The sequence below is a fragment of the Amphiura filiformis genome, chromosome 6 (genome assembly GCF_039555335.1).
Source record: "Amphiura filiformis chromosome 6, Afil_fr2py, whole genome shotgun sequence".
NCBI lineage: Eukaryota > Metazoa > Echinodermata > Ophiuroidea > Amphilepidida > Amphiuridae > Amphiura > Amphiura filiformis.
Genome location: NC_092633.1, coordinates 33,478,814 through 33,496,379, shown reverse-complemented (window position 1 = coordinate 33,496,379; position 17,566 = coordinate 33,478,814). Strand labels below are relative to the sequence as shown.

Here is a 17,566-nt window from a genome sequence, read left to right as displayed (position 1 = left end):
GGGTGCATCCCATACAACCAGTTTGCTGCCAAGTATCTTGTAGTAGTATTCTTCAAGATCATTCAGCGTAGATACCACAAGTTTTTGATAGCAGAATCCACGTGCATTTGTAAACAGATTCCAACAATAACCTCTGGTTACATGCAAAACTTTAGTTCCTGGTTGACTTGTTTGATGGGAACCCCATTCATACCTTGTACCATATTTAGTAGCAGATGTAGTATCATACACATCACAGAAACCACCAAGTATTCTTAGGCTGTGTGCATTAGCAGACAAAAGTTGCATTAATACAACAATGAGCGATATGATATAACTCATGATGTGGGTGAATATTTCACTCCTAAGTAGTTGAAAACTAATACTCAAATAGCGACTAGTACAGTCGGCTAATCATCATAATGGGCTCTGTAATTCAGAGTAGCTGTGTCAATTAATTTTCCCCTTGAAATTGAAATACACTCAGGTCAAGAATCACAAAACTCAATTTCATGGTGTTGCAATTATTTATGATTAAGTATACCCAAGAGTCCATATCATTACCCCCAGAAAGCTCAATTTTTCTGCTATACGTGTGCTTTGTACATTAGATCGTGACATACCATCACAGAAGTTACTAGCATTGCAGAAGGTTCTAGAGAGTGACTTTTTCAATGCTGTTAGAGAGGTTTACGAGCATGTACATGAGACAGTTGATATACAGGGTGATCCAGAAGTTAGAGCTAATGCAACAGCAAAGGTAAGAGTATTTACATGATACATTTAATTCACAGATGTCAGGCTGGACTTTTATTTGTAGAGATGGTGTTATCATACAGGTTTATAATGATTTAATTTTGTAGGTTTGAGGTTGCCTATGACTATGAGTCAAATACAGTGATAAAGATGCTAAAGTACTCCTTCACAAATCAATGTGGGCCTAATAAGTGTGTGTGCAATAATTATCTGTTAGGGGGGGGGGGATTTTGAAATATGCTTACCCCCCCAGCATGCCAAAAAAACCTTTTCCCCTTTCTTTTATAGCATGCCAAAAAGTTGTCCCCTCTTGGCCTGCCAAAATATCTTTACCCCCTCCTCACCATTGCACGTGCCAAATTTTGGTAAACTAATTTGCAAACCTTAATTGGTCTCTAGATACGTTATAATGCGAGCATAGCGTAGGAAATTTTGCATATTATGTTTCTGTGCTGTTTTCCTAAGCCTGTTGCTTACAGTAAAGTGATGATACTGAGACATCCAAGTTTATTTTGATTTTATCATTACTAGGCCACAGTAGCTGCCTTTGCTGCCAGTGAGGGTCATGCTCATCCCAGAGTTGTAGAGCTTCCTAAAACAGATGAAGGACTTGGTTTCAATGTGATGGGTGGACGAGAACAAAATTCACCCATTTATATCTCTCGTATTATTCCTGGTGGTGTAGCACATCGGCATGGTGGGCTCAAACGTGGTGATCAACTTTTATCAGTAAATGGAATCGTAAGTATGGAAGTGAAAATTCAAACCGGTAGATTGTAGGAAAGTAGTGCTAGAAAAAAAAAAGATAGGATTTTACTTCTAACTGGAGTGCTCTATGAAAAAAACAAGTTTGATGGTAGATTTTTTTGCCATGAGACAGTTGTAAAAATGTGATAGAAGGCCAGCAATAAAAATTAACGTCAAGAAAAAGAACCAAGAGTTTTTTATCCAAGCAGTACAAGTTTGAATGTTCTGTTAAAAATACAAACATTTTAAAGTGTGAACTTTAAGCAGATGGTAGAGGTCCATCCACATATTTTTTCAAAATGTATGTAAGGTTATGAACAAAACAAACAGTTTTATGGGCCACACCAACCTAGAGTTTGTGTTTAAAATTGATGATCATTTAAAATCAGCTGTGTTTTAGCCAAAATTGATTGATTTTGACTGAAAAATTCAGAATATTTTCAAAATACATTTGCAAAAAATTATCAAATTTTGGCCAGTAGCTTTCGCTGATATTTTAAGGTCATTTTAGCCTCTGGAGAAAAAATAAATAAATTAGGAAAACAAAAATCCAGACTGACCGAACCTACTTGAAAAACATGTCCACCCGTGAAACAGGCTTTTTCTATTCCCTATTCATTATGTCCTGTCGAATGATTTTAATCAAATAATTTTTGTCATTCTTAGTCAGTAGAAGGAGAACAACATGAAAAAGCAGTAGACCTTCTAAAATCAGCCAAGGATAAGGTGAAACTAGTTGTGAGATACACCCCAAAGGTGCTAGAAGAAATGGAGGCACGTTTTGACAGACAGAGAGCGGCAAGAAGACGCCAACAAATGACTCCTGAATGGTAAGAAATCAACTGTCACAGCCTAAGTATAATCTTAGGGTACTTACTGGGGGTCAAATGTCATTTGTGGGTTGTTGCCAGTCATGTATTGTTGTACAAAATACTATGCTTTTTCTTGTCTGCAATTAAAGGTGTTGACAACGCATATTTATCAAAGTAAAATGTGATGGGTTACATCGAAAGCTACCGTACACGTACATCAAGACTTTCTGAGAAAAATGATGATCAATGCATATTTATCAAAGTAAATGTGTTGTGTTACATTTGAAAGTTTCTTATGTGAAGGCTTTCTGGAAAAAAAAAATTATTGCTGATTATAAGGAAAATAGTCCAAAAGCACACTTGAGTTTTTCAAATTTTCATTGTCTCAAAATAAAGTACAGACATACAAACATAGTGAAAAACCACACATAGCGAACCGTGGACGTCCACGGTTGTAAGACAGCGGCAGAGGGTGCTATACAGCATAACTTTGCATATGGACTAGGGGTCCTCAATCGAAAGTGTAATACCAGGTCCATGTTTGGATTATGATATGTCTTTGTGAGTGGGTCCACTGGGGTGAGGGGTCACTGTTAACAACCACTCACACAATACAGGTCCATGGTTGTCGGTGAGGTGTGTGGGTGTGGAATTCAAGACACAAAAGCTTCTGAGGTGATGCCTGTAACATGAGGAAATGTTCCTTTGTTCCCAGGTCAGACTGGTATTATCAAGGAAAGTTTTATTCCAGGAAATGATGAAAAGTTGCTGGCAGGTAAAATAATTACAATGACGACTTTGAAGCAAAACACTTGCTGGCTGCACTTGTTGCATATCATGCATTTATTTATCAGAAAACATTTGTTTTAATTTGTTCAACACAATTGAGTTAATTATGCAGGATGTTTGACTTTATTTCTGGCTTTTGTTGTTTGTTGAGTAATATAATAATGACAGTTAATGTTTCTCTTGACTACATGTATAGCAGGATTCTACAGTTTAATGTTTGCTTTTCAAAATCAAACCAAATTCTCTACAACATGTTGGCCTATACTTTTATGTAGATAAAAATGATAGCAAGTTCAACAACACAACTGGATTGGTATTTATGCTGTAAATGATACGTAGGTGCAAACCGTATCAATGTATTTTTACTCCACTTGAGGGAATTTTGGAAATACTCCAGAAATGTTAACCCCCTGGACACTACTGGCCATCTAACAGCATTTCTGATTGGTTGATAACTTGAAATGCTCATGAATTTCAATTGCCAATTATAACTAGGCTTTAAACTTTTGATTGTCAAACTTGCATTTGCATATGATCTTATTAATATCCTCCTTGAATGGTTCAAAATTGGACACAGTATTCATTTTGGCCAATCGGCAGGTAGTTATCACTGAATTGCTTTCTATCTGGTACCGTATGTGTGTGTTTCCTGCATCCATCCAGTGGGTTTTGTGTGTAAACTTGAGAAAGCTGCAAATGGCTATAGAAGTTTGATACATTCCTAATAAGCATGCTAAGGCGATGGTAAAAAAACGCAGGCCTGACCAATTCAGATGCATTTTGGGAGATTTAAAAAAAATATTTGTTGAAATTATGTAAATCACATTTTCAAAATTGTGTGCAAAAAATCAATGTAAATTTTGACAAGATTTTCAAGCTTTCAGTGATATTTTAGGGTCAATTTAGCCTCTTAAAAATGCTGACTGCCAGTAAAACTTTTTTTTGCGCTGAAAGGCACTTCATATGTCATCCTTTAGCTCCTGCAATTGGATAGGACCCAAGGGGAGAAAGTACTGCAGTTATACATACTTAGCCATTTAATGACATAATCACATGTTAACTGTCTCAACACATACAGCTTTTCCATATTCCAAAAGCTTGCTCAGTCAGCAGAGGGCCAACATTTTCTTCATTTTCTAATGTTTGGTTATACTTAAACAGTCAATTCTTGAAAGAAATCTGGTCCATGAAGGCCAAAGGAGGCATTTGTGAAAATTGGGTTATTATAATTATTACCTTACACAAACATTAGTCTCATATACTGAGGTTCTAACATACTTGGTCTAACGTTATGAAGTTTTTTGATGTCTATTTTCTTGTGTATTTTATCATTTTTTCTTCCATATTTTTGTCTCTATCTCAATTTCAAATTTGCTGCCTTTGACCTCCATGTAACAGATCGTGTCACAAATATGAGCACTATTATATTCCACAATTAATTCAATTTGTCATGAAATGTTGGCTTGATAACAAGTGAGGAATGTATGTGGTGAATAGAGCGAGTTTTTGAGAAGCACTTGTTAACTGTGTACTTTACGAATAAGACAGCATCAACAAAAACCTTGCTCAGTTGGCAAGCATATTGGTGAAGCCCTTTTAAGGACTTTGACTATAATTTGGTTCACCTCAAGTTCGGTAGTGATGTATGTGCATATTTCGCTTACTGCAGTTCAAATCATGCACATAAAGTTGGCATGCTTGTGGCGCAACCGCGAAAAAGCATTGACGTCACACAGTGTCGACTTCCTATTCGATAAATATAAATTTAATACTCCGTTGGTGAGCGACGGGCGACTGGTATTTCACCGAACGCAAGAAAAGGAGTTCTATCTGATTGGCTAGCAATCGATCGCTTAGGTCGCTTAGTAGTCAACTACAAACTCAAAACTGAGCATCGTATTCAATTCGATTGAAATCGATATTCTATTATTGCCGTAAATAAAGAGAGTGATAGTGTGTCAATAATGTACATTGTATTGCAGCTGGATTTTACATGCATTCTTTTATATCAATTTTTTCTCAAAGAGTTGAATATGATCAAAATTTTTACTCAGGATTTCAAATTTTTTACCCGCAAAATTGCAGTTAAACATATCCACAGCAAAATACCGGTCCTCACTAATTAGTGTATTTAATTTCCAGTTAGTGTATTTAAGATAAAACCTGACAACAAATAAAATTTTCTTGCAATAGAAATATCATATGGGATACTGATATGGTAGGCGCAACCGCCATTAACGTGGAGCTGCTACGCGTAAGCTGACTTTTTGCTCCGTGGAGCCAAATTGACCAATCATGATCATGTTAGAGTTTTTCATCACTGGAGTAAAACTGACTAATTAAGTACGACTTACTCATTACGTGAAGCGAATTTATTCATTAAGAATTTGCCAGACGAAGCGCCACGTAGTTGCAAGATATCCTCGGTCACAAAAGTTATGATTCAAAAAGTAGTTTATGAAAAGTACGAACTGACTTATTATTAAGATGGACATGCACTCATAAGAAACTCATACAGTATTGTACATAACTATATAGCTAGGCAGAGTGGTGGTAAACTATGCACACAGTTCTGCGATCTGCAGTGTATCGCCGGAGCTAATTTGTATAACTTATGCGCGGTCCCCTGCGAATTCGACCTCAGCAAACTGCAAACCAGTTCGGATTTACTTTATATACTAGTAGTAGGCCATACATACTGTACTGTAGTTACTGTCCGTTTTCCTATACACAATACTCAGTGCGCTCACCATTGACGCGTGACCTCTACAAATAGTGTATGTTAGAAGTATAGGCCATTGCCTAGTTGACGTCACTACTGTGTAAAAAATAACCGCCAATATTTAAAGTATTCTCTGAAATTCTAGAAAATATAGTTTTGCAACATGTCCTAAATTTTTAGCTAATTTAGGTGTTTGGAAATATTGGTACTTTTGTACCAAAAAATATGAAGAAATTATTTCTAAACCGTGTTAAGTCATTAAGCTTCTCATTTTCAAGAACGCTGGTTGACAATAAGCAGACTATTGTCTCATTTCGTAAACAAAAGCCCACAGTATTGTTTACCTTATGCGTTAAGCTTTTATAATCGTTCACCCAACTGAAACTATAATACCAGCTCATTGCTCATTGCACAGGTAAAACAGACACAAGTGCAGTGTGTATTTAACCAGAGAAGATCTGATGTAACATAGTTGAGCCGCTTTCATTGAGTGTTATCTTGGTTTAATAGCTTTTAATAGGGTTTAAGTCCTTCAAAGGTCGTGGTGAGTTCTACTGTAGACATGACTGCATCATGATTATTTTGAAGTCAACAACATTCAACAATATGATCACCGTGATAGTATGAGAGTATCAGTACCGTGGGTGTCAGTGATCCTGGCCTGACACAGTAGACAAACAAACAAACAAACAAACACGCCACACACATGACACATGCATGCAAGGTAACATTGACTATACACTAATCAAACAATGGTATTGATCCTGTACAACTGGTCGTGGTTTATTTACAATCGATTCATTTAAAATCCCCATAGTAAACATTAATTTTGGCAAGAGTTTTCTCTCTGGAACGAGGATGCATCCACTGGCTCCGCGTAATGAAAAGATCTAACATGATTGGTCAATTTAGCTCCGCGAAGCGAAAAGTAAGCTACGCGTAGCAGCTCCACGTTGTGGCGGTTACGGCCAGCCATATATTGATCATGCGAAAATCGTAAAACATAGAATAGAAACAGTGTGGCAGGCGCCAAAATCTCAAATTGTATGCTTAGCCTGAGTTGCACGGCCTATCTCGAATAAAATCACCATGCGTAGTTGTTGAAAAACGTGAGGATTCATCGTACTATCACGGCAATTTTTAACACGAAGATATAGGGATGATGACAGTGTGCGTCACTACCGAACTTGAGGGGAGCCAAATTATATGTAGCTTAAATGTTGTCTATCACTACTAGCAACATTATTATAGACCACTTGACATGTGACGTCATTGCCCGGCAGTATGCACACAAATTATGGCAATTTCCATTGTTCTTTGCTCTATAGTGTGCGTACGCATTGTAGTTTGCTCAGGGCATGTGCATTTTAAATTGGCTAACACATTTTATATAGTTCAAGAAAGCCATTGAACAGTGTAGCGGTTCGTTCAAGCATATCGATAGACCAGTCCCTCGCCTTTGTTGATAAACAATGATGTCAAGTGGTCTATACACAGATATGTTCTGTTCTGTATTTACAGTTCTGTTTGTATTGTCAAAAATGTTTCATAAACTAACTTGTTATTAACGTGTTGATTCACATGCATAATAATTTGTTTCATATGTACATCATGTGGGTAGCCCATGAACCTACTGACCTCATCACATGTGCATCATGCAGGTATCTTCTAGACCCTATGTTTTGTCACATGCACATCACATGGATATGACACATGTCATGACATTGAAATTTGATTCTTGTTTGTGTTACCCACAGCTATTCATAGACTAACAGCATTCCGTAATGTTGGACAAATCATGTATGTATGTTTGTATTAGAAGGTTTGGTAACAAGCTTTGATATGGTATGTACAAGAAGACGGCGTAGTGGCTGATTATCAACAATTGTATAGCATTTGGTTATTCCATTTAAAATCCACACTACCCTGTGGAAGATTTTAGAAATATCTTCCAGCAGGGGAGTATGAATTTCAAATGGAATGAACATGTTAGCAGCTCTATTTGAAATTTGCCCTCCCTCTGTGGAAGATTCAAGTGGAATCTTTCTCAGAGGGTGCATGATATACAAATGGAGCTGCCTAATGTGTTCATTCTATTTAAAAGTCATACTCCCCTTGTGAAAGATATTTACATAATCTTCCACAGGGGGAGTGTGGATTTTAAATGGAATAGTCCATTTTTGGTTGGCAATAACTTCTTGTGTGCTTTTGCATTTGAACAACATAATAGACCATTCCTGTAATTGGCACTTTCCTGCCATGTGATTTTTCTATAAAAATTAACCAGCCACTCAGGCCATCTTCTTGTACACATATTCAATATTAACACTTTTGTGGATAAATTTGTCAAGTGTGACCAATGTAACAGTTTTAATGAATTGCATGCAAAAAAAGAACCGAAAGATCGTTTTGTTTTAAATCCATCCATAGTTTAGTTATGTGTCCAAGTATGCTTTCAATGTTGCATGTAATTCAGCAGCTGTGAAATCCTGTTGAACTAACAGCTTAGTATTATAGCACAAACTCCTTCCTTATCATCCAGCCCACTATTTCCAAGAAATCTGTGAGATTTGCTGAAAGAACCATATCAAATCAAACATTGGTTCTATTTTTAGTTCTATCATATAGCAAAAGGTACCGTATGCATTCCATTAACCACCATGCCCCAATAAGCGTCCATCCAGTGACTTAAAAACAAGCAAACTGATATTAATTTATTAACTGCCCATGCAAATCTGAATCATGGTCTAAAACAATGGCACACTGATAATGATAGATGAATATTATGGGTTTTTTACGTCTTGTTGGCCTATACAATGTAAAAAATAAGCGCTCACTCAAAATGATTTCTTTAAGCATCCTGGGCGGTTAATGGAATGAATAGAGTACATGCTAATTTACTAAACATGACAGCTTCACATTGATAAACTGATATATTTCAACATAAAGAGTACTACATGTACCAATTCATAACTAACATGCCACCTGTGACAGCATCACATTGATAAACTGATATATTTTATTATGCAAGTGCTACATGTACCAAGTCATAACTAGCACAATGTAATATAATTTCAGGTCATATCAGCAAGATTCTAGTGGATAGGCATTCCAGCATGTTGCCCCCATGCACAAAATGATGTTTTTTCTTACATGTTGATTCTAATCAAAACCTTTCAGACAAGTGAATGTGTGTATTTAAATTTGTGAGCATGTTGGTAAATACTTCAGGACCTTGCTAAGAATATTAGATGTATGTAACAGTGCTGTTATAGTTACCCTATTTTGCCTTTACTCTGCCATTATTAGTGTTCATTCCTTGAGAAGATTTATAAGCAGTCCCATGATTCTACTGAAACATCCGGGTACTTGAGAACCAGTCTTGTAATCACAGAGTTTCACACAATTCTTCACTGTTGATTCCCGTTCCAAAGACGGAAATTATTTTCAAACACTCAAAATATATCCAAAACAAAACTCTCAAAATATACCCTGTTCGAATGAGCTCCTTTTTGTTACTATCGACCCATGTTTGAATGAGGAAGTACAAGAAATCGGTTTTTAAAGTAAAAATTACAATTTAATGGATACAGCTGCCAACAGCTGTATGTGATGCGACCGATTTCGTATGTCGCATATTTCAAAGTACAACACGAACGCACAACCATGGATACATTAATGAAAATACAAACCAATCAAAGAGTGAGTTGGCAAGGTTTGATTCACTTACGTGTTACGCACATGCGGGCGTTCATCACACAGTGTTCGCAGAGAATCATCACGCTGTTGACAGCCATAACAGCTGTGTTCATTCAATTGAAATTTATAGTAGACTGGTTCTCAAGTACCCGGATGTTTCACTAGTATCATGGGATCGCCTATAAATCTTCTCTGGTTCATTCCTATCACAAGTTATGATTTACTTGACTATAGACGAGATCAAATGCAAAACATGGTTTTGAACCAAATATGCCATTAAAATATACTTTCCATTCCAAATAAAATACCGGTATATAAAACATGTACATAAACATTTACAACTAAATGCAAAGTCCTGACAATTTTCTGAAAATGAAGTTCCAATGTACTTCCTGATAAATCATGTTTTGCATCTGGTTGTGTTCAATATTTTCCATGTTATGTGTGTTCCAATAATTTCTACATTTTTATCCACTTGGTACCTGTACAATCTTGCCCAAGTTTTTCCATAGAATTCTTTCCTCGGTTACTTTACTAAAACAATATCTACCAGTAACAGTATACTTATGTTTAGTTTCAATTTGTACATTCAACACAAACATTTGTTTGAATTTCTTTTTATAGATTCCAGATATTTTATTTCTAGGTATTCTATGTTACACTACTTTTGTCAAAGTTGATGTATAGTTTGTTTATAGTTATAGAATTTATATGGAACATGGATTACTTTTGCATTGCAAACACAAATTATGGCATATTAGCAATGAATTACTGTCAATATTGATGTTTCTTTACCCTGTAGAAGAATAAACTTTATGCAATATGAGCAAAAAAGTGAGAAATATTATTATGAGGAAGTGTATATAGTATTTACTTAGCTCAGATATCATTACTATGCAAGCAATATTGAGTGCATCCCGGTTACAAAAGTTTTGTCAGTCAGTATACAAGGCTGCATGTTTGGTCAAGACATTCTATTACTCATAAAAGCATGCATATACTTCCATGTGTTTGAAAGTAAGCTAAAGTAATCCATTGTGACATTTATTTACATAATTTGCTGTGCATCAGCATATTCTTCTTTTACGTTCTTCCATTATATTGTTAGTTCGTCGGCCGCAACACATAGTGGCGTACGTGAAGGACAAAATACTGCTCCGAGCAAAACATTTTTGAAGGATATGCTACTAGTAAAGGAGTCAATACTCATCCACTGTTATCTCTCAGTGGCCCGATTCCATTTAAAATTGAAGTTTAAGGTTCAAACTATTAAGCTGTATCTTTACTAGTTAACAAGGAAGAACTATTATTGGATAATAGCTAGCTCTAAACCTATACGCCACTATGTGAAACGGAAAATTTGGAAACTCGCTCTACGCCACTATGTGTTGCGACCGACGAGTTTAGATGTTTACCTGAATTAGTAAGTTTTTAGTGGGTTCACTGTCGACATGTTTAGAACTGTCAAGCTTTCGTCAGGAGTAGCTCTGACTTCTTCAAGACAAAGTACCTAAGAATGAGACATGTAGGCCGCTCCTTGCCTACTGATGGCTCTAACCGCTAAAAACTTACTAATATTATGAACTCCCATCATAAAACCCTATCCCATAATTTGTTTACCTAACTAGATGTTATTATCATTTTATCTTTCATACATTGCCATGTTCTTACATTATTTGCACACCATTGTTTTACATAATGATGAACATACATCTAAATTATCAATTCCACATTTTTTTTCTTTTTCAGATTTTGACCATGTACAATATTGGAGCAAACAAAAGGGAACACACTTTTTTTTCAAAGACTGGTTGCATGACCTTTGACAGCTGAGCACACATTCAACTCTAACAAATTTGATGCAAATCATCGTATAGGAGCAGGAAGATTGTTAGTGCAATATTGGCCTTGGATTTCACACGGTTGCAGTGTGGTCCTAATAGTATGGGATCAAACAAAATGGTGTCAGGTGCTGGATGCTTAGTGCAGTCAGTAGTGCAGTCAGTGCAGTTTTTCACATGCATCCATGAGATGTCATTAAATGCACGCAATTAAATTTGCCTGTCTGTCACTGCCTGCACTTGGCAAAAAGCACTGAAGAGATATAATAGATAGTGGTTTGTACAGGTTTTCACTATATTGCAGCATGTATTATAGTAAGCTGTAATATAGACTACTCAGTGCCAGAAGTGGGTAAGTACAATAGCTGCCCTGTGAACATTTGGCAATTTACACATGGTATATTTTACTCATCTACACATGGCAGCTGTTGCACTTACCCACTTCTGGCACCAAGCAGTTGGTATATTGTGGAAGTTGAATGTACTTGACAAAAGACTTCTTTTGCTTGATCTCATCACCATTTTGTGTATAACTTCCAATTTGGGTTTAAGTATTTCATATCATTGACGCAGTCAGAATCCTTGTTTTATGAGGCACAAGAACTGAGATTCTCTCATGTATCCATATGTACTTATGATGAATCGATGATTCAGAATAGACATCTGTACAATACTTACACTTCAGCACCTCTGTTGTAATCCATAAGCTGGGAGCCACATTCTGTTGTACCTAGCATGTAACTGCATAGGTATACCATCTTGTTAACTTGAGAGATACACAACAGGTACTTCAGATGTGCACAGGGGTACACTATAAGTTACTAATCGAAATGATTCTGGCTGTGTATGCAAATATAACCTATGTGTGCCTGTTCAGTCTCATTATATTAAGACATCATCAGTATTATGGTGGTACTAGAAGTGAGCATTTTTGTCAACGTGTATTGTAACTTGTCCTGATAGGGTTTTCTCTGCAGGTTCTCTGGCTTCTCATGAACCCATAAGTAGGACCCCCTTCGTTTCATTCGGTCATGTCCATTCCAATAAAAAGTCTTCTTTATTGTATTCATATTTGTCCAATGCAAATATACTGAGTGATTGGTGCGTGTAAAAAGTATTACAGGTAAATTAGGTCATTCTTGGCCAAGCTGGAACACTCTGCTAAGTGGCTCCGCAATAAACACGCATGCACATAGTACATGCTTAGTACACTACATGGACGCAACAGGTACGTTCGAGCTTGGCCACAAATTATTTTACCTATAGCACAGTATAATTATGACAAAAAGTCAAATATGAACACCCACAATAACAGGCAGATATAGAATAACAATCTTCTATCAAGCACATGCTGAAGGCATCTCAAATCTCTACTCACTAGCCAACCAATTAATACATTGCTACCTCTAATGGGCCTCTGGCTGAGAGGCTTGATGTGGATCAACAATTGATTTAACAATAGGCATTAATACACCAGCTTTTCAAAGTATTTTACATTCTTCCATTGTAAGAAGCTAAGTGACATTGTGGAGGATGGTATAATATAAAGATAATACAGGGATTTTCAATTATTGACTGCTCAGTATCAGAAGTGGGTAAGTGCAATAGCTGCCCTGTGAACATTTGGTCATTTACATCAGCTACACATGGCAGCTATTGCACTTACCCACTTCTGGCACTGAGCAGTCCTTATGTTCTTCAAAGAGTTGTGTTTGTATTATTTGGCCCCTGAGCTAATTGATACTATAGCAGATTCAACTCACCGTGGGAACTCATGCTACTGGGCAATCAGGCATATCACTCTATGCTTGACCGGCAGCCTGGATTTGTTGGAAAAATGTCCCACGATGGGTTGAATCTGCTATAATTTGAGCTAATCATATGAATAGATCTAAACAAATGCAGGTGATGAGGTATAGTGCTGTTATGTGTGTCACTGATCAGTTTTCACATGCATTTGGGACTGTACATTGTACATGAGACAATGAAATAATATAAAGCTGACTCTGATTATGCTGACTATCAATCATAATTAAGGATACTTTATATACATGTCATTTTTCAAATCCTTATATAAATGTTAATTGTCTTTGTTGCTCTGGCTTTAAAATTTGCTAAATATTTATCACATATTCATTTATCAAACTCTTACACATGCAAGGCACCACCAAGTAGTTTAGCCTATATATCAGTGAAGTCTAGATATTGGTAATAAGAGCCTGCAGAAAGAAAAAAAAAACATTTCTAGTAATTTTCATCTAGAATTTTCATGAACATTTTACTTGTTTCTTTGCATAAAAGTCATTCTAAAATTCAGTGCTATAAATATCCTAGTTAGCGTAATTTAGAGAAGGGATGAAGTACAAGAGAAGCAGATATCATTTTTCACTGACGTTCTGTAAGTGAATAACTTCTAAGCAATAACTAATAGGCTTCTAAAAGGAGGAAATCATCTTTTGATAACCAATACAGTTGAACGTCTTTCACTGTGACAAATGCTGCAATTTCTATTCTCTGCTGTAGTTTTCAGTTCTGCTGCCAATTTTGGTTCCCCAATGCGATTTTCCCTGCTCAAATTATCAGCTTTGATTGGGGCTTTGTCTTTTTCAATGTTTTGTGGCTGGTGCACAGTGCACACACTAAGGACCACAATTGCCTCATCTCAATGGCATAGATCAATAGCCTCAATGAAACGATAATAGTGCAAACTTTGACCTCAAGTTGCAGAGTATGAGTTTTTGTACCCAAATTTTCAAAGGTCATTCAATGAATATACAAATGTATCGGGGTTAAAGAATTGTGCCCTGATAGATGAGCATGTTGTGGATCCTAGTGACATTTAAGCTGCAGTGAAAAGACATTAACAAAATTCCTGCCGCATTTGTCACATTGGAAATGTAAAACATCAACCATATAGTCTGTATATCTTTCTTGAGTCAGTAATTTAGACATTGTTTTTTATTGTATCTCTAAATATAATGATGAGAAGTACATACAAATATACATTTTCAGAAAGGAAATGGTACAAGGAATCCAACTAGCATAACAGATTCCTGCAAAATGTAACTGTTTTTGAGAAAATCTCATAATTTGATTTTAATTTACTAACTCAAGGAAGGTATACGGACTATAGATATTATAGTCTGTTCAAAACACAAACACTTGCATTGTAATGTTTGTACAATGACGTGACACAGTAAACAGTGTACAATGGGTTAAACATAAATGCGACTTTTTGATAGTTCCAGTTGATTAAGTCCAATTAGATTTAATATGGCCGTGGTCGTCATGGAAACCACAAGTAAAAATATCCTGTTTAGAAGAAGTTCATTCATGCAAAACACATGCAACTGTTGTTTACTATAAATAAGAATGTACAAATATTTGCACTTTATAGTTCAGTGTGTTTTAATACAATGATATAAAGTGAGTAATGTGTTACAAGTAATTAGTAGTAGGATTTTTCTATATAAAACTCTCAATACTTAAATGTTAAAATGCTTGTTATGAAAATAAGGAATTGAATACCTGAGTGGAAGAAGGGCCCAACTCCATCAAAACTGTTTTTGAGATATTAAGAAAAAACTTAATATTTGGAAAAGTTTTATAGGCAGAATGTTTTCATCTTCAGGGGACCTTTAATACATGAACATACAATATTACATACATTCGAAATTATATATGATGTTTCCATGACAACGGTACAGGTCTTAATATGAGCTGGAGTTGGGGCCTTCTTCCACCCAGGTATTCAATTAGTAGTCATTGTGTTTTACATAGTTTTGGAGACAATTTTTTTAAATCAAAACAAAATGTGTACATTTCCATACAATGGGTTAATGAATAATTGGAGACAACTGAAACTCCGAATCTGAATTTTATGTACAAAACAATGTATTGGATCTATACCAAATCTTTGCTGTGACCTCTTCTCTGTACTGGGAGATATCAAAAGAATTAAAGTATTAGGATTATTGCATTTGAAATCCACACTCCCCATAGAAGATTTTGGAAATGTCTTCCACAGGGGGAGTATGAATTTCAAATGGAATGAACACATTAGGCAGTTCTATTTGATTTTCATATACCCTCTGAGAAAGATTTAACCTGAATCTTCCACAGAGGGAGGGTGCGTTTCAAATCTGAAACCCATTTGCATCTCTCTCCATTAGTTTACATAAAAGTTAATATATTAAGTCTAGTCCTAAATCTGTATAAAATTTATACAAATTCTTGTCTTGAATAATCAGAATGATTCTAAATTAAATGTGTGTTCCCAATTTAGCAAGTGTGTATTTTATAGTCAACTTCAGAGTGCTTCATGCAACTGAGAATTGTCTTCATACACAGGGCTTCAAGTAGAATTCAATATTTTGAAAAACAAGATACCAATATATTATTTTATGTTATTAGTAAAATCAATTGATTTTAATTTAAAATTCAAACTACATTCAGGGTCGGATTTACCACAGTGGACCTGGGCACAAACAAATTGAAAAAAAAAAAAAGTTGAAATAAGTTGGGCCCTCTGGCCCTGTTGGGCAGAGTTATCATACTTTTGCTCCATTTTGTCATTAAGATGATAATTGTTGCATGTTGTCCCTGTAAAGTCATTTTAGGATACTCAAGCAACTTGAAGCAAAAATTCTTGGATAAAAACTTTGGTTACTTGATTACCGGGTGTAACATTTTGATCCCAAGAGCCAAGGCAGATAATCATGTTGCTGTGTCTAGGGGCTCAGCAAAAGATAAATCCAGCCCTGACTACATTTCAGAACAAAATTGTAATAAACAGAAATTATATTTTAATGTCTATGTCCAATTGTGATATAACTAGAAATGTGCTTGTATATAATATGCAATTAACAAATGTGTAGTAATCTTTCGTAGAAATTTTGGGGTTATTTTTGATGATTGTAATGGCAGCTTGTAATAAGCAGTGTGTGTATGATCTTGATTTAAATTACAAGGTATATTACATTATTTTAAGTCGTGGAGAGGACCACAACGCTACGCAATAGAGGCTGTCAGCATGACGTCATATGCCGCCATCTTGTGTGTACACGCTATGATGGTCGCTCGATCTCCATGCGATAACAGCTGTGTGGCAAGCTGCGCAGTAGTGTGCGGCGCATGAGCACGCTGTATCATTTGTACCCACAAGATGGCGAAAGGCTGACGGCCTCTATAGAACTTGTAAGAGTGGCTGATCCTTTTCATTTTTTGTGATAAGAAAAATATACTGCCTATTAAATTTAAATTTGTCAGGAATAGGTGAGATAATATGAACTGAAAGAAAAACAAAACAAAAAAATCCATTCTTGATGTTTTCAGCAAGTGATAATGGGTAAAGGAGTTGCTGGTGAGTGTTTACCACAACAATGGGGAAACAAAAACCTAAGGCAACAATATAAATCCTGATACTGTAGCAATTAACAAACTGTCAATTTCAATGTTGCTTTTCTGTATATTTAGGGATTGATGATAATTGTGTCATAATTTTTTTGTTCTATATAAATTTCATTCTTTCTTGTCATTTTATGAAATAGTTGTAGTGATGGAGGATGCCAAGTGGCAGGACACAGTTTAGTGTGTCAGCCCATCCCGTAGTAGATTTCTGTTCCAATACCCTACATACATTTCATGTTAACTTACCTCAATTTACTTGTATGCTTGACCAAAATAATGTTGGCTCTCAGAGCTACACTGCCCCGGTAGTAAACCTCAATACGTGGACCCTAGGTTACTAGATCAGAAGTCAGTTTGACCAAAATTAACCTGTCATTGCGTATCCTAGAACAACCTGCAGCATACGTCGCATAGGAAGGCGTACTCTACGCTCAGCTGATAGTGTGTGCGGGGTGTCAATGGACACACATTTAGAACCTGCATATGGCATTGTAGGAATGAGTTTCAGTCAAATCGACTCGTGGTAGTGAAACCCAGGATCCACATATTGTACATTATTATTGTACACTATAGAGCGTAGTGTTCTGTTTATATAAGTTAGAGCAGGGTTGTGATTTCTCCGGATTTTTACCTTCCTGTACAAAAGAATATGAAAGTGTTGTTTTTCAGTCAGCTTTTCATGAATTCTTTGGAAATTGCAATCACACTCCTGATTGGAGGGAAAACTATGGAAATTCAGCAAAGCTCTAATCAATAATTGAATATTGGACCAAATTGTGTTTATAGTTGATCTTTGCGTGTCACAGAATTGT

At 36.0% G+C, this 17,566-nt stretch overlaps 1 protein-coding gene across 3 annotated transcripts in view; it reads left to right on the top strand.

The window, feature by feature from the left end:
* The window catches only part of LOC140155317 (protein lin-7 homolog C-like), a 29,659-nt gene extending 13,663 nt beyond the window's left edge, over window positions 1-15,996 (top strand). Inside the window, exons 3-8 of one of the 3 annotated variants that reach the window (XR_011859373.1) lie at window positions 591-739; window positions 1,267-1,476; window positions 2,149-2,312; window positions 7,563-7,605; window positions 11,254-12,106; window positions 12,150-15,996. Coding sequence is in view for 2 of the 3 variants with exons in the window: in XM_072178108.1 (XP_072034209.1) it covers window positions 591-739; window positions 1,267-1,476; window positions 2,149-2,312; window positions 7,563-7,572 (533 nt within the window). In the remaining variant the exon portion in view is untranslated. Of the gene's footprint in view, window positions 1-590; window positions 740-1,266; window positions 1,477-2,148; window positions 2,313-7,562; window positions 7,606-11,253 lie in introns of all 3 variants that reach the window. The other 2 variants (XM_072178108.1, XM_072178109.1) reach the window with 2 other exon arrangements.
* The last annotated feature ends 1,570 nt before the right edge of the window (window positions 15,997-17,566 follow it).